This window comes from Centrocercus urophasianus, unplaced genomic scaffold (assembly GCF_019232065.1).
Source record: "Centrocercus urophasianus isolate 14NV4802_14NV808 unplaced genomic scaffold, USGS_Curo_1.0 seq_40, whole genome shotgun sequence".
In the NCBI taxonomy this organism is placed as follows: domain Eukaryota; kingdom Metazoa; phylum Chordata; class Aves; order Galliformes; family Phasianidae; genus Centrocercus; species Centrocercus urophasianus.
The window spans coordinates 622042-643640 of record NW_024884978.1 but is presented as its reverse complement, the minus strand read 5'-3'; the positions used below and the strand labels follow the sequence as shown (position 1 = coordinate 643640).

General features: G+C 50.3%; 3 protein-coding genes across 6 annotated transcripts; 2 read left to right on the top strand and 1 right to left on the bottom strand.

Annotated features, from left to right (window-relative positions):
* Positions 1-296: 296 nt before the first annotated feature.
* Positions 297-9120, top strand: COG1 (component of oligomeric golgi complex 1). Its single transcript, XM_042832967.1, has 14 exons — positions 297-563; positions 634-878; positions 1532-1713; positions 2096-2266; positions 2352-2505; positions 3385-3595; positions 3740-4510; positions 4951-5097; positions 5694-5855; positions 6104-6231; positions 6790-6898; positions 7359-7468; positions 7573-7648; positions 8955-9120. Exons 1-14 carry the CDS (start codon positions 297-299, stop codon positions 9093-9095), a joined length of 2874 nt encoding a protein of 957 aa, XP_042688901.1. The 3' UTR covers positions 9096-9120.
* Positions 9121-9701: 581 nt separating this feature from the next.
* On the bottom strand, positions 9702-17296 carry FAM104A (family with sequence similarity 104 member A). Of its 4 annotated transcripts, XM_042832963.1 has the most exons (5): positions 17197-17296; positions 15686-15782; positions 12464-12505; positions 12123-12185; positions 9702-10358 (listed from the first exon to the last, which is right to left on the bottom strand). In XM_042832963.1, the coding sequence occupies exons 1-5, from the start codon at positions 17241-17243 to the stop codon at positions 10116-10118; spliced, it is 492 nt and encodes a 163-aa protein (XP_042688897.1). In that variant the 5' UTR covers positions 17244-17296; the 3' UTR covers positions 9702-10115. The 4 variants fall into 4 exon arrangements, with proteins under 4 accessions (XP_042688897.1, XP_042688899.1, XP_042688898.1 ...); XM_042832965.1 differs by lacking the exon at positions 12123-12185 and having other exon boundaries at positions 17197-17295; XM_042832964.1 differs by lacking the exon at positions 12464-12505 and having other exon boundaries at positions 17197-17295.
* Positions 17297-17504: 208 nt separating this feature from the next.
* Positions 17505-20785, top strand: CUNH17orf80 (chromosome unknown C17orf80 homolog). Its single transcript, XM_042832986.1, has 4 exons — positions 17505-18525; positions 18938-19045; positions 19256-19372; positions 19888-20785. The coding sequence occupies exons 1-4, from the start codon at positions 17505-17507 to the stop codon at positions 19914-19916; spliced, it is 1275 nt and encodes a 424-aa protein (XP_042688920.1). The 3' UTR covers positions 19917-20785.
* Positions 20786-21599: the final 814 nt, after the last annotated feature.

Here is a 21599-nt window from a genome sequence, read left to right as displayed (position 1 = left end):
CCAGGTGCTGCTGACAGGACTGGGCCTGCCCCGGGAGCCAGGCGGGAAGGTAGACCCGGTAGCCAGTACCCAAGAGGGTCCCGGGCCCGGCGCTGAGACCGAAGCGGGCCCGCAGGTAGAGAGTGTTTTCCCGCATCTCTATTGCCATGGCAACAGGGAGGCACTCTGCCCGGCACAAAGATGGCGGCCTGCCGCCGGAAGTAGCACTGCCCGATTCCAAGATGGCGGCACGCCGCCGGAAGTAGGCTGGCTCGTCTCCAAGATGGCGGCCACCACGTCACTACCGCCCCGCAGCGATGGCGGCCACGGCGGCGCGGGGCGCGGAGGCCGAGGCTCTGTTCGAGGCTCACACAGCGGCGGAGCTGCGCGAGGCAGAGCGGCGGTTGCGAGCCGGCATCGAACAGAAGCGGGAGGAGCTGCGGCAGATGGTGGGCGAGCGTTACCGTGACCTGATCGAGGCGGCCGACACCATCGCCGAGATGCGGCTGAGCGCCGAGCGGCTGCTGGACTCCGTGCGGGGCCTGCAGCGCGGCGGGGCGACGCGGCCCAGCTCCGCTCCGCCGGTGAGCAACGAGCTGGCTGGGGGGGTGATGCCTTCCGAGCCCTGCCTTAACGCCGTTTTCTCAACCGCAGGCCCCGCCGCAGGTGCAGGACAAGCTGTACCGGGCGGCCGCGCAACTGAAGCTGCTGCTGGACATCCCCGAGCGGGCGTGGAGCGCCATGGAGGCCGGGCGTTACCTGCACGCCGCCCGCCTCTACCTGCTGTGCCGCCACCTGCACGGCCTGCTGCAGCTCGACGCGCCCCGCGCCCGTTACAGCCCCGTCCTCGCCCGCTTCCCCATCCTGCTGCGCCAGGTGGCCGCCGCCAGCCACTTCAGGTGGGAGAAGGACGCGTGGTGAACGGCAGCGGGTGCTTGGGGCCCAAGGGCCAACAGCGTCCTGAGCTGGGTTGACAGCAGAGATTGTCCTCCTCTGCTCTGCCCTGTGAGGTCCCACCCTCAGGACTGCGTCTATGTCGTTGCTGTGAGGAAAGGCTGCGAGTATTCAGACTGGAGAAGGGTCTAGAGAAACCTCAGTTCAGCATCCCAGTGGTTGAGGGGGGCTTATACACAAAAGGGAGAGCAACGTTTTACATGGGCAGTTAATGATTGGACAAAGGAGAATGGCTTTAAACTAAATAAAAGGAGATCTAGGTTAGATGTTAGGAAGAAATTCTTTACCCACAGAGTGGCAAGGCCCTGGCACAGAGCTGTGGGTATCCCATCCCTGCAGGTGCCCAAGGCCAGGCTTGGGGTAGGACCCTGGATCACCTGATCTGGTGGATGGCAGCCAGACCCACAGCAGGGATTGGAACTAGATGATCTTTAAGGTCAACTGAAGCCATTATAAATAACAGCAGGCTTCTGCTGTGAGGAATGCAGTACTGAGTAGAGTTTCTGCTCAGAGTCTCCTAACCCAACCTACATTTCTGTCAAACAGCAGACCTTCTCCCTCTAGCACTTGGTTATTGTCTGGTTCCTTTCCTTGCCAGATCCACCATCTTGCAGGAGAGCAAGTCTCTGCTGAAGTGCCAGACCGTGTCAGACCAGGCAGTGGCAGAAGCCTTGTGTGCCATCATGCTTCTGGAGGATAGCTCCCCACGCCAGGCCCTTGCAGACTTCCTTCTGGCCAGGAAACTGGCAATCCAACAGCTTCTCAACCAGCCACACCACGGTCAGTACAACAGAGCTGCCTCCTTTTTAAAGTTAGGGTAACCAGCTCTGTTTCTTCTCCATTTTGCCCTGCAGTACCCAAGCAGAAAAGTGGGCGGCTTAATCCTGCAAAGCTCAGAGTGGTGGGGTTTCAGCCACGTTGTGCTATTGCAGTGGCACTGTGGGTGTCCTGGCAGCTTTTTGCCACAGTTCTGAATTAACAGAGCTCAGGAACTAAAGCCAAACTTATCTTCAGCCAGGAAGTAGGTGACGCACGTGGCTGAGACACATGCTGTCCAGCCCATTCCTGGAAGGTTTCACTGCACCCACAGAGCATTGTCATACTTCTGCTAGAGGGGCTGCCTTCACTGAAAGGCTTTTTCTTTTTTTTTTTTTTTTTGCAGGTGCAGGTATAAAAGCTCAGGTGTGTTCACTGGTGGAGCTGCTAACCACTACCCTGTACCAAGCTCATGCTCTCTTCTATGTGATGCCTGAAGGGGTGCCACCAGACCCAGCCCTACCCTGTGGCTTACTCTTCTCCACCCTGGAGAGCACTACAGGCCAGCAGCCAGCAGGTGAGCACCCAGCCAGCAGCAGCTCTGTTTACAGGCAGGAGGCTGCCCTGTGCTGAGCTGATTCCCCCATCCCATGTGCTTCTAGGAAAAGGTGGGGTTCTGGAGGACGAGGTGAAGCTGAGCAGCTGGTTCAGGTACCTCCCAGAGTCTGTAGTGGAGTTCCAGCCAACCCTGCGGACCCTGGCGCACCCCATCAGCCAGGACTATCTCAGAGACACTCTGCAGAAGTGGATCACCATGTGAGTGTGACACCCTCCTCCTTCACAGAAGGCCCCTACGAGGTCTCCTTGCTAAGGACAAAACAAAGTCACACGCCCCTACGAAGCAAAGCTCTGCTGACTCCCTGCTCAGTATTCCTTCACCCCTGCAGTTAAGCAGCCAGAACAGCAGGGTACAGTCTTATCAGGCTGTAGCACTCTGTTACGGCAGACCACACTGGTTAGCCCAGGGCTTCATAATATTTATCTAGAGCTGCTTTATACTGCCAAAAATCACAAGCAAACAAACAAAGAAAAGGAAAGCAAAGCAAAAATCCCTTACCTTTCTCTTTTGGCTCTTGATCCAGCACCTCCTTCCTCTTCACTGCCCTTCTCCAGACTGTGAGTGCAGACAGAGCCCCTTTATAGGGCATTCAGCTCCCTCCCCAGTTCCCACCACGTGGATGGGGACAGCTCTTCCAGCCCCTTAGCAGCCTGGTTACTCATATATTGGTGTCAGTCTTGTGTCATTAACCCATAGAGCTGCTGCTGGGCTGGCCAGCTGGTCCCTGGCATCAGCTGTAGCCCCCTGTGGTGAGTTTATTGGCCATGAGAAGTTTCCCCCTGCTTGCCAGGCTCATAATGAGGGCAATTAGCATAGTGGGGGTGTTCCTAGGGTGCACCTGGCTTCAATGCCCACAGTAGCCCTGGGTTTCCAATGCAGGGCTTCCTTGCTGGGATTTAGGGTGCAGCTGTCTCACTGAGAGCCAGAGGTACCCTGAGCCCTGCAGGTGCCTTTGCAGGTAGAGTTTCTTACTGACAGATAAAGAACCCCCCCACACACCTTGATGTAGCATGTGTTTTCTCCTGGGTTCTCTGGGGTTATTTCTGAGCCAGTCTGAAGTAAAACTCCACCTTCAGGTGCAGTGAGGATATCAGGGCTGGGGTCAGCAACCTGCTGGTCTACGTGAAGAGCCTGAAAGGCCTCGCGGGGATCCGTGATGCAGTGTGGGAGCTGCTCACAAGTGAGTCCATCAGCCAGAACTGGGATGTGTTGTGCCGTCGCCTTTTGGACAAGCCTGCTTCCTTTTGGGAGGACCTGCTGCGGCAGCTCTTCCTGGACAGGCTGGAGGTGAGCACTCTGCTGCAGCTTTGCTCTGTTCCCCATCTTGTCTCCAGCATGCCACTGGTGCCAGTTAGAAGCATTAAGTGTGTATCTTAAGTGCTGTGTTACAGGAAGCACCTGTAAAAGCTTGTTTTTTTCCTCACTTTCTAGATACTGACTAAAGAAGGGTTTGAATCCATCTCAAGCAGCTCCAAGCAGCTTCTCATCTTAGCCCTGCAGGAACTCGAGGCCAAATCCAACACCTCTGCTTTGAGCAAGCACGTCCAATTTGAACATAATGTGGCCCAGTTCCTGTGGTCAGAGAGCTCCAGCGATCTGCCTTCAGATGCTGCTTGGGTCAACGTGGCAAACCGCAGCCAGTTTACCAAGAGCGGCCTGTCCATGAAGGCCCAGGCGCTCACACCATGCGTGCAGAGCTTCTGCTCAGCTCTGGACTCGAAGCTGAAAGCCAGGTTGGATGACCTCCTGTCTTACCTTCCTGCTGAGTCTTCAGCCACCAAGGAGCTCGCTCCCACCGTGCAGCCTCTCTCAGCCTTCGACCGCTACGCCGACACCAGCACGGTGGAAGGGCTGCTCCGCGAGCACTGCATTGCCTGCATCCACCACGTGCTGGGCTGTGTGCGTGAAGAGCTCCAGGCTGCACGGGCGGATGCTCGCAGTGATAGCAGGCTCCATGCTGTCCTCTTCATGGCCAGGCTCTGCCAGTCCCTGAGTGAGCTTTGTCCTCACCTCAAGCAGTGTATCCTGGGCCGGTCAGGCAGCGCGGAGACGGCACTGAAGGAAACCCGCTCCACCAAGAAGCTGGGGAAGGGGAAAGTCCAAGAAGTGAATCCTGTGCAAGCCAAGTGGCAGGAAGTGAAGGCAGAACTCCTGCAGCAAAGCCTGGCTGCTTACCAGATCTGGAGCTCTGCTGTTACTAAAGTAAGGAGCTGCTTCTCTCATCACAGCTGCTTTCTGTGGGGTTTTAGGAGGAAGTTTTTCACCCAGAGGGTGGTGACACATTGGACCAGGTTGCCCAAGGAGGTTGTGGATGCCTCATCGCTGGAGGCATTCAAGGCCAGGCTGGATGTGGCTCTGGGCAGCCTGGTCTGGTGGCTGGTGACCCTGCACACAGCAGGGGGGTTGAAACTCAATGATCACTGTGGTCCTTTGCAACCCAGACCATTCTATGATTCTGTGATTCACTGGCTCAGCTCCCTGTGATTGGTGCTGCTGCTGCTCCCTAGCTGACAAAGGTGGAACCTGGTGGGATGCAGGTTGGGGGGTGAGGGAGGATAGCCTGTCTGTAGGAGAAGGCTGCCTGTCCATGTTTGCTCTCACCACAGTCTTGTGACTCAGTGCTTTTGTGTTTTGCACTCTAGGCTCTAGTTCAGTGCTTTACTCAAACGTTGCTGCTAGACACGGCTGGTTCTGTCTTGGCCACAGCCACCAACTGGGATGAGATTGAAATTCAGGAGGAGGCTGAGTCTGGAAACAGCGTAACATCAAAGATCCGTCTGCCTATGCAGGTATGAGAAAGATTCTCTTGATAAATGCAGAGAAATGATCTGATGGGAGGAGAAAATGTTTGATGTTTTCCGAAACCACTGCTTTGTCAAAGGTTGCTGACCTACCACGCAGTTTGCCCGGCACTATGAGCACAGGGCAGACACTCTGTGGTGCTGTTATTTGCTCTTTGAGACACTCACCTCTTAAGGAGACAGAGGTGAGTGGAAAGGGAGACAGAGGTGAGTTTAAGAGGAAGGAAAATAGGTAGTTGCTGTTATGTATTCAAATGAATAAGATCGGCCCCAGTCCTTTAAAGTTGAGCCAAATTAGGATGTATGCCTGGTCTATGCATAGAAGCCCACTAGAGAGACTTCACAGAAACTGATTGCTCTGAAGGACAGGACTGCACCCGTTGTGTTTTCAGGACTGCTGTAACCAAAAGCAGATTAAAAACCTGTGAAATTCAGATTCGAGCCCTTCTATGGGGGAAGGTAGATCTTTGTGACAGCAACTTTGTTGCCTAGGGTGCAGGGAGCTCAGAAGAACGATGTTCTGCTGCTGACAAAGCTAACATAGCTTACAGACCACATGAAAATAACAGTGTTTTGTTGAACAGCCATCCTGGTACGTCCAGTGCCTCCTCTTCAGCCTGTGCCAAGAGCTGAACCGGGTCGGCGGTCATACTTTGCCAAAGGTCACTTTGCAGGAGCTGCTGAAGGCCTGCATGGCAGAAGTGCTTGCTGCCTATGAAAAGCTCATGGAGGAGAAGCAGGACAAGGTACACGAGTAGGATCAGGCCTGGCTCCAGCCTGCATGGGATGTGGGGATTGCTGGGCAGTATCTGTGCTCTGGTCCCCTGGAAAAGGAAATATCCACCTGGGAGGGCTGAAGGGGTGAGGGCACTCTGCCTCCCTCAGAATGAGGCAGAAAGGGATCTGACAGCAGCCTGTGTGCTCAGAGGGGTTTGGTTGTGCCGGTTGTTTTTTGGGAGGCTGTGTCAGTGAAGAGCCCTTTTCCTGTTTGCAGAAAGCAGGCAGCTTCCCCATGACGCAGAACAGAGCTCTGCAGCTACTCTACGATCTGCGGTACCTGAATGTCATCTTGACAGCGAAAAGTGAGGAGGCAAAAACCAGCAGGATCAAGCATGACTCCAGGTGCAGCGTAATTCTGAGTGCTGGAGACTTCTAACGTGTTGTGGAGCCCCACAGCTGTTTAAACTTGCAGCCTTGCTGTCTGCCAAAACACCCACAGGAGTGGTGCTGGGCCGTGCAGGGCAGTACAACCTCTGTGCACAGTCACAGGAACTGGCTTCTTCCAATGAGTCACAGCTTATCCTCTACGTGTAGGAGTGGGATTCTGCAACTGACAGTTCAGACAGCAGGCTGGTGCCCTCTGCTTTGTATGCACAGTGCATCCATGTGGTGGCAGGCACACCTTGGGAGGATGCTCCTAAAGAGAACAGTTATCAGCTCCCACCTGGGTTCAAACCTTCAGCTGGGGAGAAACAACAGCAGGTATTACAGTAGTACCTGGAAGAGCTGAAATCATTCAGCTGATTTTTTCTTAGCAGTTCACATTTTGTTCAGTCACTTCTGCAGGTCGAGGCCCTGGCAGTTCCAGAGCACTCAGTGAAAACATCCCATGGATGTGAGCAGCCATCTTTGCTCACTAGGATGTAAATACTGACAGGCTTTCCTCTGCTCTGCTTGTAGGATTGAGAAGGTGACTGACTTCCTGGAGGGACACATCGATCCATTTGACTTGGATGTTTTTACACCACACCTAAACAGCAACCTTAATCGCCTGGTTCAGCGAACCTCTGTAAGTGCATGAAAAGGAATGCATCCATCAGGAAGCAGTGCTAAAAAACATGATTTGAAGGGTAGTTTGATAAACTGCTTCATGTCCAGAGAGAGCTGCTGGCACTTAGTCAGGAATGGGAAGGGTATTTAATACCAGGTGACAAGAAGAGGAGCTTGCTGAGCTGGCTGTATGGCACATAATCACGCATGGAGTTGGCAGAACTTTATCTAACAGGATTTGCTGAAGCCTGTGCAATGTTAATTGGATTAAGTAGTGCTGAAACAGCCCCAGAACTCAACTATAGTAACAGCAAGCAGCACCAATTAAGAGTTACAAGGAGAGAAGGGAGACAATTTACAGTCAGACTTTAAACCAACCACAAGTACTGTGCAAAGCCATGCTAGTAGGCTCAGCAGCAGCACGTTGGCTGGTCGGCTCTGCAGATGCCCTCCTTGCAAACAGCTTTCATACCTTGTAGGTTCTCTTTGGCTTGCTGACTGGGACAGAGAACCAGTACACAAGCAGGAGCGGGGCTCTGGGCTCCCAGGAGCTCCATAATATCTTGCCCTTAGCATCCAGCCAGATCAGGTAAGTTACCCAGCTCTTCTATTCATTCCTACATCTCATCAGGAAACAGGTCTAGCACTGCTGTTTCCTATGACCAAGTGCATTTCTTTCTTCCATCTCTTAAGGTTTGGACTTCTGCCACTCAGTATGTCGAGTTCACGAAAGGCGAAGTCTGCGACCAGGAACACAGAAAGAGCTCAGGTTGGTGAAACAGAGCCATGTGAACTCCTGTGCTCGTTGTCCCACCAACAGTAGAGCTTGCAGGGAAAGAAGAAAGCAGCCAGGCAGTTAATATTTAACCTGATTTTTTATTTTCTGTAAAATGAGAGAACCATTACGGCAACACAGCATGAGATGGGTTGGATTTCCCCTCGGCCCTCCAAAGAAACCTGATGGCCCCTGGATATTTTTGGGGCCAGCTTTCTGTGTGGTAAAAAATTAGCAACATCCGTCATGAAAATGCAGTGAAGATCTGCACAGATGAGGCGTTTTGAGATCAATGCATAAAAGGGTTTCGTTTAAGTATGGCTGCAGGAAATGTTAAAGGATATTATCTAATTATTTCAACTCCCTTCCAGTGCGATGCTGACCTTTAACTGCTGATGAAGTTGGCCTGGGTATTTCAGCCTGTGTGAACCGAGTGGCTTGCTTCTCTTGCAAAGGCTCTGCCTCGTCTTGTTGCTGTTTTACTGGCAAACATTATGCTGCCACGTTTCCTCCAGTTTAAAGCATTTGCTTAGGTGGAGCTCCCTGTGCTGAGGATGGAAAGAGCCAAGGGGTACCTTACTGCTACAGGAAGCAGTGATCTATTTTCTTTAGCCATTGATAATCTAATAATCAAATTGATGTTTCTGCAGCCAGGATGGAGGAATAAAGACCTGGCTTTATCAAAGCAGAGTGGTACTCGAGCTGCTGGCACTTAGTCTGCAGTCCTTGTTCTCTTATGATTTAGAAGTACTAAAAAACAGATACAGTATCAGGGTTATTTAAAAAGCCCAAAGCTTAACAGTAAGTGTATTCTTTACCTCTTCCACCTCAGCTGTAGTAGCCTGTAGAAGTGTGCAGTGATGTTTGTCTTGCTTCCACCACTCCCCAGCCATGGCTATGGAGTACATGGACATTCTGCATTCACTCCACTCTGCAGAATCACTTGTTCCTTTTATCAGAACAGTTCTAGGGAGGTTAAAGTTGGCAATTACTCAAGAGCAGCTCTCTACAAAAAGCCACAGCTGTGCTTCTACTGTTGTTGCACCACTGTTCTGAGCAGTCTTTTCCTTACTGCAGATTACTGTGTTTGAGCACTGAATGACTCCTGTGTAGTTGCTAACACGAAGAAGCTGTGCATCCACCTCTCAGAACAACCTTTCACTGCTTGTCATTGCAAAGCCAGTTAGGTTGTCTGCAAACAGCTCTTCTGCTGTAGTCTGTACCCCCTTGCAGCTCCTGTAGATGAGGGTTTGGTCAAAGGTGTGCTGTCATCATTCCTGACTCTTGTACTTTAAAACAGGTTCCACCTCCTGCATTCACAAGAGCAGAAGACGAGGCCTTGCGCCCTGGCTCCTTGTTCAGGCAACTTGTAACTGAGGAGGAAGACACAGCTGCATCTTCTCTCTTCAAGCTGGGATGGCTTTCTGGCATGACCAAGTGATTCAATAAAAGAGTTTCTCTCTGCATTTGTCTTCATTGCAAAACTGCAGCAGGGATTGGGGACACCTGCACAGGTGTTGTCAGAAGAGCAGCACTTTCCATCCTCAGCCAGGTGGTAGCATGCCACTTACACCAGGAACAGGTCAGGACAGTCCTTGCACTCTGGCTGCTGAACCAGAGCTCTAGCTACTCTTTTACTTCCTCTTCCTTCAGAGTTGTTAACTTTAAAAGTCAAGTTAAAGAAATCAAACTACACGATGTAACAGAAGACAAAACATTTCACAGCTAGAAATTGGAATTAGAGCAATGTAAGATTCCTCTTTCCTTCAAAAGCTCCTCCCCAGGCTACTCTATGCTTTCCTCAGCAGATACTGTGTGTCTGCTCACTAAATGAAACCAGCAGGTACTTTGGCTACAGCTGCCTAAGCTTTCCTGGTTCTAGTTTCACAATTTATTTTCAATACTGCAACAGTAAAGATAAAGCAGACAGGGCTCATCACACCCCAAACCTGGTGGAGAGCTTACAGCTACAGCAGTCCTACAGCACTCCTGTGACAGCATTTACTGTCTTATTACCTCTAAATGCTCAAAAAATTATTTTCCCAAATACATTTTTTACTGGTTTATTGAAATAAAAAAAAAAAAAAGACTTATAAAACTGAAGATGAACGCTGGAAAGAATTTTACACAGAGCAACAAATCGCTAACAGATTAGGCAGTCAACTGGAATTGGACGTTATGCAATCCTATATCACAGATGTGGATTCCTCAGTCTCCTTTTGACACGTACTTTAAAACCACCCCAAAAAGAATCCTATAAAAATTGCTTCAAAGCCCCTTTTGCATTGCAATAGTGCAGCAGACCACAAGTAAACAATTTCCTGTTAACCTGTTATTTCATTTCAAATATAGACTGAAAAGGCAACAGGCGTTTTGTGCAATTTCATTTTAACAAACTAAGTTGAAATATCCAATCTACACAGTGCTGTCCCTTCACAGAAGGCAAGGAACTGCTGCTTCATCATGTAGGAGGGCGTCCGCGGCTCTGTAAGCTGTGGAAGTGGGCCTCCTTCAGGATCTGGTTGATGTGGAAGTAAGGACCTTGACTTAGTGCAGACTGCTCATGGAAGGGCTGAGAGGAGACAGGGCTGGATCCCGTCACTGCGGGGTTCAGGCTGGGTTCTGGGCCGCTCGCTCTGTCAGGGCTGTTGATGCTACTGCTACTGCAGCTGCTGCTGCTGCTGCCGCTATCGCTGCTGGAGGACTGAGACAAAGAGAATGTTAGCAGCACAACGACACCTTTTCCTCTCCTGTCCGCAACGAAACGCCTCAGTTAAGCAAGCAGTCTTGACAGCAAGTCCCTCCCTTCCAGATTTGTAGGCTCGCATTCAGCCTGATGGACGAAAGAAATCGACCGAGTGCTTTCTTGGCATTCATAGCTGCAGTTATTGCCGACACATGAAAAGCATCGCAGAGCTGGAGGGATGAGCAAGCTTTCACCCAGAGTTTCACTGACCTCCAGTTCAAACCTCGTGCTTTAAGCCCATCAGCTCTGTCCCCGTGACCCACATTTTAGCACTAGTGAAGTTTGCTGAATTCATCCGAGAACTGGAAAATAAAGAACGTCCCTGCACAGCCGCACGCGTCAGTAAAGGCAGGCAGGGCCTGGGGAAAAAGCTGCACCAGCCTCACGTGAATCACTTCTGTTTCAGCAGACATTTTAGGTAAGCACCATGCAAAGCATTTTGCTAGAAGTCAGGTGTTTTTTATTCTAAAACGTGATCTGAAGCATCCAAAGCAACAGACTGTTAAAGTGAGGCGATGCCCAGGGTAGGTCTCTGACACCTCAACATGCATACAGCTCTTCTCCCAGTGCAGCACTGGGACTGCAGTGATAGCTGTCAGTTCTCCATGCCCATTTACTTGACACTTCACAGCAGTGAAAGAATGACAGCCATCTAGTATCTCCACACACAGAGGAGAGAGAGAGAACTTAAGCTTGAGCTCACATGGAGGACAAGGTTCAGCATTGGGGATGAACACACTTCATGGTAATAACTGCAAGAGCATTAGCCATCACTGTCAGCGTTTCAAAGACTTAAAACTGTTTGGTTTGTACCAAAGGGGCAGCTAATGGGGCCATTTTAGGGGCTGCTAATGAAGGGCCTCCATTAGCTACAGCTGAAATACTTGAAAGCCAGGCTGGATGTGGCTCTGGTGGCTGGCGACCCTGCACACAGCAGAGGGTTGAAACGAGATGATCACTGTGGCCCTTTTTCAACTCAGGCCATTCTATGCTATGCTGTTCAGGATAACACTGCAAAGATTCAGGTGCTTAAGAATCAGCAGGTGACATTACTTTGCCATCCTGCAAGAAGGAAATTCAAACAAGCAGCCACTGCAAATGACAGCAGCTAAAAAAAAAAACCATTTTGGTAAGCGTCAAGTTGAAACCACAGAAGTCAGAGCTTGGCAACAGCAGCAGAGGAAAACAAATTTAAGGAAATCAACTGCAATTTAACAGTTGGCACCACATCCAGAAAGTCTCACTTAAGGGTAAATCTAAGAACAGTGCAAACTGCATCTGTGAGAGGCTTGGGAAGGCACAAATTGGGGGTGGCTCACAATGCCAGCTGGAAGCCCCACGGCACCGATTCCACCATGTAAGTTTCCTTGTTTTGCTAAGCACTAAAAAACGCTTCTGTGCTTCAGTTCTGTTAGAGGACATCAAGCAAGACAATGGTAGTGAGGCTGCACCCGTGCTGGTGTGTTAGGTTCAGCTAGCAAGTAGAAAACAACAACAAAAATACGTGAAGTCATTCTTAAGGAAGCAGCAGATGCGACTCCATGAGCAACCCAGTCCTCTTTCTACTGCTACTGACACTCGAGAGGGGGAGAACACCAGAAGGACAGAGAGGAGCAGCAAAATGGCACCTGCTGGGCCATCTCATTTTGCACAGAAGCACAAATACTGAAACGCAGTGCTGTTATGCCCAACGAGTCACAGCAGCCTTGGAGAGAAACCCACCGCACAGGACACTTTGTTTCCTTTTAGTCTGTGTTCCTTACTGTTTTTCGTTACAGCCACCTTCTGAAAATCAAGGCAAAAGTCAAAATGAGAACCTAGCATCGCTTACTGCCCGAGTTTTGTATCTCAGCAGAACAAAAACATTTTAGAGCCGTTAGCAACGATTATTTTTACGCATTACTGATTTTCTTTTTGAAGCATAGACTGTGTCCTGGGACGTGCTTCCTACACCTAAGGCTGTTGGCAGCTCTGGTTTGTCAGACTCTTTATTTCCATTTCTCTAATGCAAAAATTCACTAGCACGAAGCCCCTTTATAGCCCAAATCATGTCATGGACCTACCATTTCCCCAGGCTGTGGTGCACATTCTGTTACGCATTTGGACTACAATTAGACAAAAAAAGAATCCTTAAAGTCATCATGGCAGCAATGACAGGCATCTACACAATGAAACAAAGGTTTAAGCAAAAGGGCAGAAGAAAGCCCTGAGAGAGTTTATGAGCATCTGAAGCATCAAAAGGGTTCCTCCCTCATCAGCCCCCCGTAGCACAACACAAGTTTCATCCGGACATTTGCTTGGAAACTATTTACCTGCATCCATCTGCTGATCTGTGATACTGTGTCTCAACCACTAAGAGCAAAAACTCGAGAGCAGCATGATCTAAGCTGAATTTAACAAATAATTAATCTGGCTTCCATTAAAATTTAGACCAGCCCTTCCTCAGCATGGTAGTAGAGTGGCATAGAAGTTTTTCTGTAGCATTGCAGCTATTTGAGAGAAGCAACTGCTGCCTTGTGTCAGCAAACTCCAACAGCAATATCTGAGGAATCCCATCATTGGTCAGGCTAACAGAAAGGAATCCTAAGAAACTGGGTTCAGGAAGGAAAAGAGTTGCTGGAACACTGCACGCTCCCTTCCTTCCAAGGGGAAAAAAAACCAAAAACACAGAGCAAAGGGCTTTTTTCCCCAGTGATTCCAAGGCTACAGAACACAGTGCTGCATTCCCTCGATTCCCCACATAACAGCACCTCAGCAGATCCACTGCAGCTCTGCCTAACCTGCCATACAGGCTAGTCGAAACAGCAGAGCCTTGCTGAAGTAATCAGCAGGTATCTGTGCAGACAAGAAAGCTAACCTGCTGGTGAACGGAGAAGATAGAGGACAGGATGAACAGGAAACAAAGCGCAGTGGCAAATGCCCTGCTTTGCTAACATCCAGTGCTTATGGACTGAACTGCAAAGCAGTTTCCCACAGTTGTCACCTGGGAGAGCAGGAGTGGTTTGTTCTGAGAGCAGAAGGAGCTGCACATCATCACAGCAATTTGCCAAGAGGCAGCGCTGATGGCTGCTGAAGAACAGCTCTGCTTCCCAGCTGTGTTAAGTCAAGCTCAAGCCCCAGATGAAAACAGCAATCCCCCCCTTCCCATTACACACAGCTCACAGGAGGGCTGTGACTCCAAGCAAGGACTGAGCGATGCCATCAAATGACCCACATGAACAGCCACCATCTAACACCTGGCTATCAGCTATAGAGAACAAGACAAAACACAGAAAGGGCTGCCGTGAGCCAGGTTCTGTTTGAGGACTACGGCCAGCTGGTTTTTGCACCGAGGTGATGCAGGTCAATCACCCTGCGAGAAGGAAAGCCAACTTTCAAATGAAGGGAGGCAAAAGGAATCAGAGCTCTAGCCAGCATGAGACAAAAAGCAGGTGTGGGTGCCCTCAGATGGAAGCACACCATCTTTCCTATTCCTCTCCTACAGCTGCTGGGGGCTTTGAATCAGCCAGAGCTCCTCTTGCAAACCACATATCAGAAAACTAAGTGCAAGCATTACAAAGTGGCAACAGTTTCAAAGTGACACCAATCGGAAGCACTTGCAAACTGCAAGCATCAAAATGTCTCCACTTAGTACAGGAAGTCCTCAAAGAAACATTGAATACTGATTTAATCTCACGGCTTTAATCTCTGAGCATGCTCAGTTCAGTGAGTCAACATCACAAGAAAACAAGCAGGGGAAAAAAATAAAATAAAAAAGCTCTGTTCATCAGTAAAAAAACATGGTGAATTTTGTTTCCTTGAGAAAGGGAACACTGATTTCTGCAGAACTGTGCCCAGCACACACATTCCTCATTCCAGCAGCACCAGGAGGATCCCCTCGCCTGCACATCAGGGTTTAATGTGTTAAAGCATACTTCTGCAACACACGTGCATGCATGAAGCAGGAATCTTAATGTTAGCTTCAGCCACTGAACTCTGCTCTGACTCTGCCAGCAGCAGGGCGGGCGGCTCAGACCCATGCTGTTCACTCACAGGCACCCCAAACAAAACAGCAGTTAAGGACAGAGGGAAGGGCATCTGCTCCCCTGTGTCTGCTACGAGGCTGTTCCCACTGCTGTGTTTTAGTGGCTTGGCCCAGCCAAACATCAAGTGCTCACAGGACAAGCAAAGGTGCTTCTGCCACTCACCATGAAGGTTTTTCCTGATATTCTCAATTTCATTACTCCCATTTCAATCCCTTGTTCCACACTAAATTCTTCCTCCTCCCGCCACAAAGCTTGTTTAGCCATTAACTACTCTACACACGAAGAGGTGTTCCACCTGTTGGACAAGTGATCCTGTGTCAGCTGGCAGGCAGCTTCTACCCGTTATACCCAAGAAGCAAAACCAACTCCAACCCAGCAAGTCCTACATTTGGCAAAAACAACACAGCTAACAGCAACATCTCCCATCAGAGCAACCTCCCTCGTGATGGACATCTCAGCTGTGCAGTCCCAGTTATCACAGCAGCCACTGGTAAAACTGTGCTGGCTAAAAGAAAGCCTCCCTCACAGAAGTGATGGTGGGATAGAGAGGCTGACATCGTTTTAAGTCTAAGTATGCATTTGAAGGCATTGCTGTGTGATAAAAGATAAATGATAAAAGATAAGCTGCTCAGGTACAGAGCATACCACATGTGGTGCAAAGCATATCTAGTGGTTCAATGTAACAATATCTTGGGATTACTTATTAAGGTCAGTCTTCAGAGAGAGGGGGCTCCATTAAAAAAAAAAAAAACACTTTAAAGTCTTAAAAGAAATCCATTTCATAACTTGCAGGGACACAAACTAACAGGCACCCTCTGCAGTGCAAGCTCCTCTCCATTAAAGCTTTGCAATAAAACTACACTGCTAACTAGAAATGCACCCAGTGAACCTGCAGGTGATTAATGCAGGCAACAATGCAGGAAATCTGGTGGCAGCGTGAAAATCAGCATCTTCTCATTTATATTTTTTTTAAATCTCAGATGCTAGCAAGTGACACCATGCTAGAACACCTGCTGTGTGAGGGACGAAGCCACAGCAGACAGAAGCCTTCTGGTCAAACATAGCATGTTTTCCAGTGAAAAGTGTTGATATCCAAGCTGCATTTTACAGATTTGAGACTCATGCATAACAGAGTTTGTGTCGTACACAAAGGCAAAACAGGCCTTCATCAACAACTCCCTACAGATGCAATTTCATCAGATAATCCAACTATTCAACTCAGCATTAAAGGAAACTAAATCTGTCCAAGAAGGCTCTCACCTCAGTGTCCCAAGAGTCCTGAAGGACAGTATTCCTGGTACTACGTTTGGTCTGTGGAATATGACTGTCATCTTCATTGCCATTGCGCCTCCTCTTCCTGAAGAAAGATCAGAGAGAAAGAAGAGAAAAAAGATTATCAGCCTCCTGCTGTACTGCTGGCTTTGTCCTTCAAAGGTGATTCTTCAGAAGAAAAAAAACAAGAGGAAAACTCATTAAATTAATGACAGATGCATCTAAACCTCCAATGTGTCGTGGGCATCATTTTCTCTTTTTAGCTGTTCTCTATGGAGAAAACCCTCCTCCTCACCAATTAGTCAGGCTGATGTTTCATACCAGTTTAAGGGTCAAGGACTCGCAGTGGCCATTAAAAAACAGTGCTGAGCATCTCTCTAAACAAATTTCTCCGACAACTCTCAGCCTTGTAACCGCTCTCAGTGTTCAGGCACATCTATAAATAAGCCTGGGACTTTGGTAAACATCTGACAGGCTGAAAAGAGCAGCTGGAAAAAGAAGTGATCACACTTTCAATAAACAGCCAGTTACTTTCATCTTGTTGACGTGAGTCTACAATTGGAGCCTGTGACAACTTTCTTCAGTCTCCCAACTCAGCATCTGAAATCAAATCATACTCCTGAGCCATGTTTATTTTTTGCATTCTAGAAGAAAGGTTTGCTTGACGTTAAGGTGGAAAGCACATCCTAGAAGACAAATCCTTCTCCTATTCGGATCTATTTGCCATCCTCTTATGACATCAGCGCTGCTCCACAGCAGCTTAGCAATAACAGCAGCTTAGAATCCCTGTGAACTGCTGTCCCTCAGTGTCAGCAAAACCTGGCTGTTAACATCAGGTGATTTTTCCCACTATGGGAACACAGTTGGTCCGCCAGACCCTCAGTATGCTGAGCGTTACACAAACACTGGGAGAAAACCACTTTGATAACTGAGGATTAACACACATAAACACACTCAAATGAGTCAAAACAGACTCAGGCAAGATATTTATAACTGAATCTTTCTGGCTGAAAAGCTGCAGCAGCAGCCTCGGCCCACGCCTGCAGACCAGAAGTTGCCTCCTGCCTCTCCCTCCCTCGGGATGGCCACAGCACGGCTGCCTGACGCCCACCTCAGCATCCCATGCTGTCACAGCGCCCTGCTGAGCAGAACCACTCCCCGCCCCGCTGCAAACACGCCGTGTCCCCACACAACCACCCCCACTCTGCCATTCCACCCCCCCCCCAGCCCAGCTCCCTCCCCTCACCCCCAGCTTCCTGCTGCGGCCTCAACCCCCCCCAACACCTCGACACAGACAACTGCCGCCCCAGCACGCAGCTCAGCCTCCAGCCAGGCCATCCTCACCGACCACAACGCTCCCCTTCGCACCCACAGCCGTTCCCCACCTCCTCCCACAAACCCGCGTCGCCAGCAGGCCGAGACCCTCTCAGGCCCGCCTCCGCCTCAGGCCGCGTTCCCTTTTCCCTTCCTCTCCCTCCTCGCTCAGGCCGCGCTCCCACCTCTGCCTGGCCCCCCGCTCGCTGGGCAGCGGCTGCCGGCAGCTCATGGCGGGCACAGCCCGACAGCCGCGGTGCGCTCCGACGCCGCTGAGGAGCTCCGGCACCACTCGACTCCCACCGCCGCTTCCGGCGTCTCCACCTCCCGCACATGCGCGCCGCCCGCCTTAACCCCGCCTTTATCTTTATGCGCGTGCGCGAAGCTCGCCTTAGCCCCGCCCCGATCGCTGTGCGCATGCGCACTTCGACCCCCTGAGGCCCCCTCGTTGAGGGGTGTCTGCCGCGCCGCCTGACGGAAAAGCGGCCCCACCATGGCCGAGGCCCCGCCGGGCACGGAGCTCTGCCCGCACTGCCGGCGGCCCTTCAAGCGGCTCCGTGCTCATCTCCCGCACTGCAAGGCCGCGCCCGGCCTGGAAGCGGAGGGAGACGGGCGGCGGGAGGAGGCGGCCCTGAAGAAGAAGAGGAAGCGGGAGGCCGCGGCCCGGCCTCGGGTAGAGGCCCAGGCGTTGGTGGAGGCCGAGGCCCGCGATGTGGCGCAGTCCCTCGACCTGCTGCCCGAAGAGGTGGCGGGAGTCCCGGAGAAACTTCGGGACGGGGTGAAAATAGTGATCGAAAATCACCGCGTCAAGGTGGTGAGGGGAAGGAGCGGCCCTGGGGGGCAGTGCGGGGCTGGCTCCAAAGCGCCGCGATCAGCCGAGCTCGAGGGAAGAAGTGCCCCGAAAGCAGCGCACGTGGAGGTGCCTGGCCACAGAGCTCCCGGCTCAAAGGGAGGAAAAGACACCGGTTTAAATGCGGTTAAAACACGTGGGCTGCACGGTCACCCTGAAGCTGACGGCAGAAGGAGCCCCTCTGACCTCACTCAGCAGGAGGGAACAGACAAAACCCGGACAGAAGAGAAGCAGGTGTATGTGGAAGCTGCTGTGGAATACAAAGCCCCTCTTTCTGTTTTGCACGCCCAGAACCTCCATCTGTCAGCAAGACAGGATTGGAGAGGTCACAAGGAAGGGACATCCAAAAATTACCTAACCGGCATACAAATGCTCAGTGTGAACAAGAAGCAGATGGCTGTCGTTTCCGAGCCCATCCTGAATGCAGGGAGGGACAGCAGGCTGGCCTTGGACCAGTCCTTGCTCCACACCTCCAAAAGCCAACCCATCTGTCTCCCCCAGGCCTCTGGCAGAAGCACACAGTCAGGTGCCGTGGGTTTGGAGTGGTTTCCAGACTTACATTCTAACTACCACAGTCTGAGCATGTTTCCTGAGAAGTCTATTCAGGATGACGTGGGGATCACAATGAAGACACCAAAGGGCAATTTCTCAGAAGGACATCAAGGTAACGTTAGAAACAAAAGTCTGCTGCTGAGATCTGCTGTACTGCCAGGCTGAACTGTGAATGGAAGAGGAGGGGTAGGAAATGCTGAGGATGTCACTGAGTTTTCAACAAGTGATCTGGATCAGATCTGAACAGGTCTAAGTCTAGGGACATTACCTATCCAGGTTTCTCACCCTAGAAAACCAAGGGTTTGTGTTTTTAGGTTTGACTCTTGCACACCAGGGCCAGTAGAACCAGCTCACTTTGTGGGAGGAACAATTTGTTCTTCCTTTCTGAGCAATCTCAAGGTCAAGGCACTTACAGATACACAAGTTACCAGCTCCATGCTCAACACTCATAGCAGAAAGCACAAGCACAGCATGTATTGGCCTCAGTTTCCTCCCTCTGACCATTCTGACTTCTCATTTTGCAGGTCCTCTCTCAGAAAGGCACCTGATGGATGTAAGGCTGGGGGAGCTGCCCATGTGGCTCACCACCTGTGATTTTTCTCCCCGGGGGCTGCTTGGAGGCGTGCAGAAAGGTGAGGCTAAGTTTGTAGCTCTTGTGGCAGAAACATCCCACTTTACCTGATAATGTGCTGCTGCAGCCTGGTCCAAGGGGCCAGTCTAGGTCTCTGTAAAAAAGTAAATCAAGAGACCCAACCTTCTGGCTTAGAAAGGCACACGGAAGCCAATCAGTCGACTCCATGGGACCAGTACATGGTTTGACCCTCGTGTTTCTATTCCAACAGTTTGGAGCAGTTATTACAACAAATACATCAACGTGAAGAGGGGTGGAGCAGCTGGAATCTCCATGCTCCTCGCTGGGTACTGTGTCCTCAGCTACAGCTGGAACTATCAGCATATCAGTAAGATTTCCTTCTTGGTATCTGTCTTATTTCAGGTAATTCCCCTTCTGCAAAAGCTGCTATGATTATTTAATAGTCACGTTATTTTAGGCTCAGAAGTAATTTAAATACTTCATCAGTAAAACTAGCATCAGAGCTCAAGGAACAGCGTTCTGATTCGGCTTAGGAAAGCAGAGGAATTTTGTAAAAGTGGTGGTAACAGCAATTTGCAGCTTCTCTCTAGCTAGAGCCAGGAACAGCCAGCAGCACTCTTCTCCCTTTGCTCTGTACATGGCTTGAGATATTCCAGCTCATTCCCTGGATTTACTCATAAATGACACAAAGGATTAACTGGTGTCTGTAGTTTCTCCACCAGGACTTGCTCCCACGTGCAGCTTTATAGTAGGTAAACAACAAAGGCTGTAGTCAGACTCCTGCTCATCACTGCTGGGCAAAGTACTCTTGTCATACGGTCCCTGAGCACAAAGCTGTGCTAACTTTTATTTTTTATTATTTCCCCAACCCTTTTTTGCTAGAGTGCAATCGCTGGCGCAAGTACCACTGAAGAGGCCACAGCAACACCCAGGAAAGCGTGGTAAATGTTTGACAGAATCAGCACAAGCTCCTGGGACCAGCAGGGTTTGAATCCTCAGTGAAACAGCAGAGGCCCATTTCCTGTCAGACAGGCTCTCAAGCTGTTGGTACTGGGAGGATGCTTTTCAGCCACCCTCCTGCAGGTAGAGGGGTGTTGCTGACAGCCTGCAGTCACTGCTCTGGGGTCAGTGTTTAGCACTGAAAGAGAAGAAGGTGTTAAGGCAGCTCCTCAGAGGTCTGAATGCAGTAGATTTCCTGTGGTATTTGGCAAAGTATGTGGTAGATCATTGCAGATGGGGGTTAATAAGTAACCAGAATAACCATTGCCTTAAGTTATCAGGGCTGTACCAAGCACTGAGCACCTTCTACTTTCTTCTTGCCCCAGTAAGCAAGATTATGTTTGTAGTTAACTTGTGAAAGGAGAGCGATGCCTGCAGAGCCCTTCTACAGAGGGGCTCCTGCTTCCCTTAAGCACTGCCTGTGGGTCTACCTGGGCTCTGAGACAGCTACAGGAAGGATCTTTGTGGAGGTTTTAAAGCAGCAGCACTGAGAACACAGTGCCCTATTTCTGGAGGAAGAAAATCCATTGGATTAGCTGTTGTGCCCAAAGGGCAAACCGACATCAGACAAATGAGGACAGTTATGGGAGTGCTAGTTGTAGCCTGCCATCCTCAAACATGTCTGGAAAAGGGTTGGTCATGTTACAGGCACAAAAGCAGGCAAAAAAAAAAAAAAAAATGAACTCCTTATTTTAAGTGGGGTGCAGGAGAACTGTGTCAGAGGTGTTTCACAAAGAACTCCCTTCTCACCAGCAATAAACTCCTTGTGAATTTTTCTTTCCTGTTTGGTCCTGTGCATTCTTCAACATGGTGATTTCTTGCTTACTTCCAACTTGACCAGCACACCCCCACTTTCCCCTGACCCAGGCACAAGCCATTCCCACCCTCCTTCAGACTTTGGGCTGGCAATCTCCTGGTGCCATCTCCCTGCTGCACCAGTCCAAGCGTAGCCGCATTCCAGCTGTGCAGGAGGGGATGGAGGCAGTGACTGCTGTGGGAATAGTGAATTCCATTGAGGAAGATGGGATTTCTCTTTTGCTGCTCAGGCACATGGCTCTAAGAGCAAGTGTTGAGCATAGCCAACAGGCTTTTCTAGTCCAGCAGCTGTCCTAGTGGCCTGTCTGGCTCCATCATGTTGTACATCTCCCTGTGTCTTCCTTCTGCTTTCCCTGTGAGCGCTCATTTCCTCAGCAGGATTTCCATTTGGTTCTTCCCACACTTGCCAGCATAGTGACCTTTCTGTCTGCACTGGGGAAGGAACAGAGAGAGGCAGGCATCAATTTTGTGATAGATCAACCCTGTGCTGTTTTACCACGTGTTCTTGTCCCATCGTTTCCAAGTGAGTGGACTAATGGAGCTATACCTCATCTGACACAGCTTGTGCCTATAAGAAACAGCCTAAGGCTTATTGCTACAACAACCCCCTGCCTCCAAGACTGCTTTCCACAGCTATTCTACTGCGTGCCAAGTGTTTACAATCAAGGAAGTCTCCACATTATCACTTGCAGTCCTTACCTCATCTTCTAGGGACTGCTGTCAGCCAGCCCCAGGCACGGCTAGATTCACAAAACCCACTTTCAGAAAGCCCCCCACAG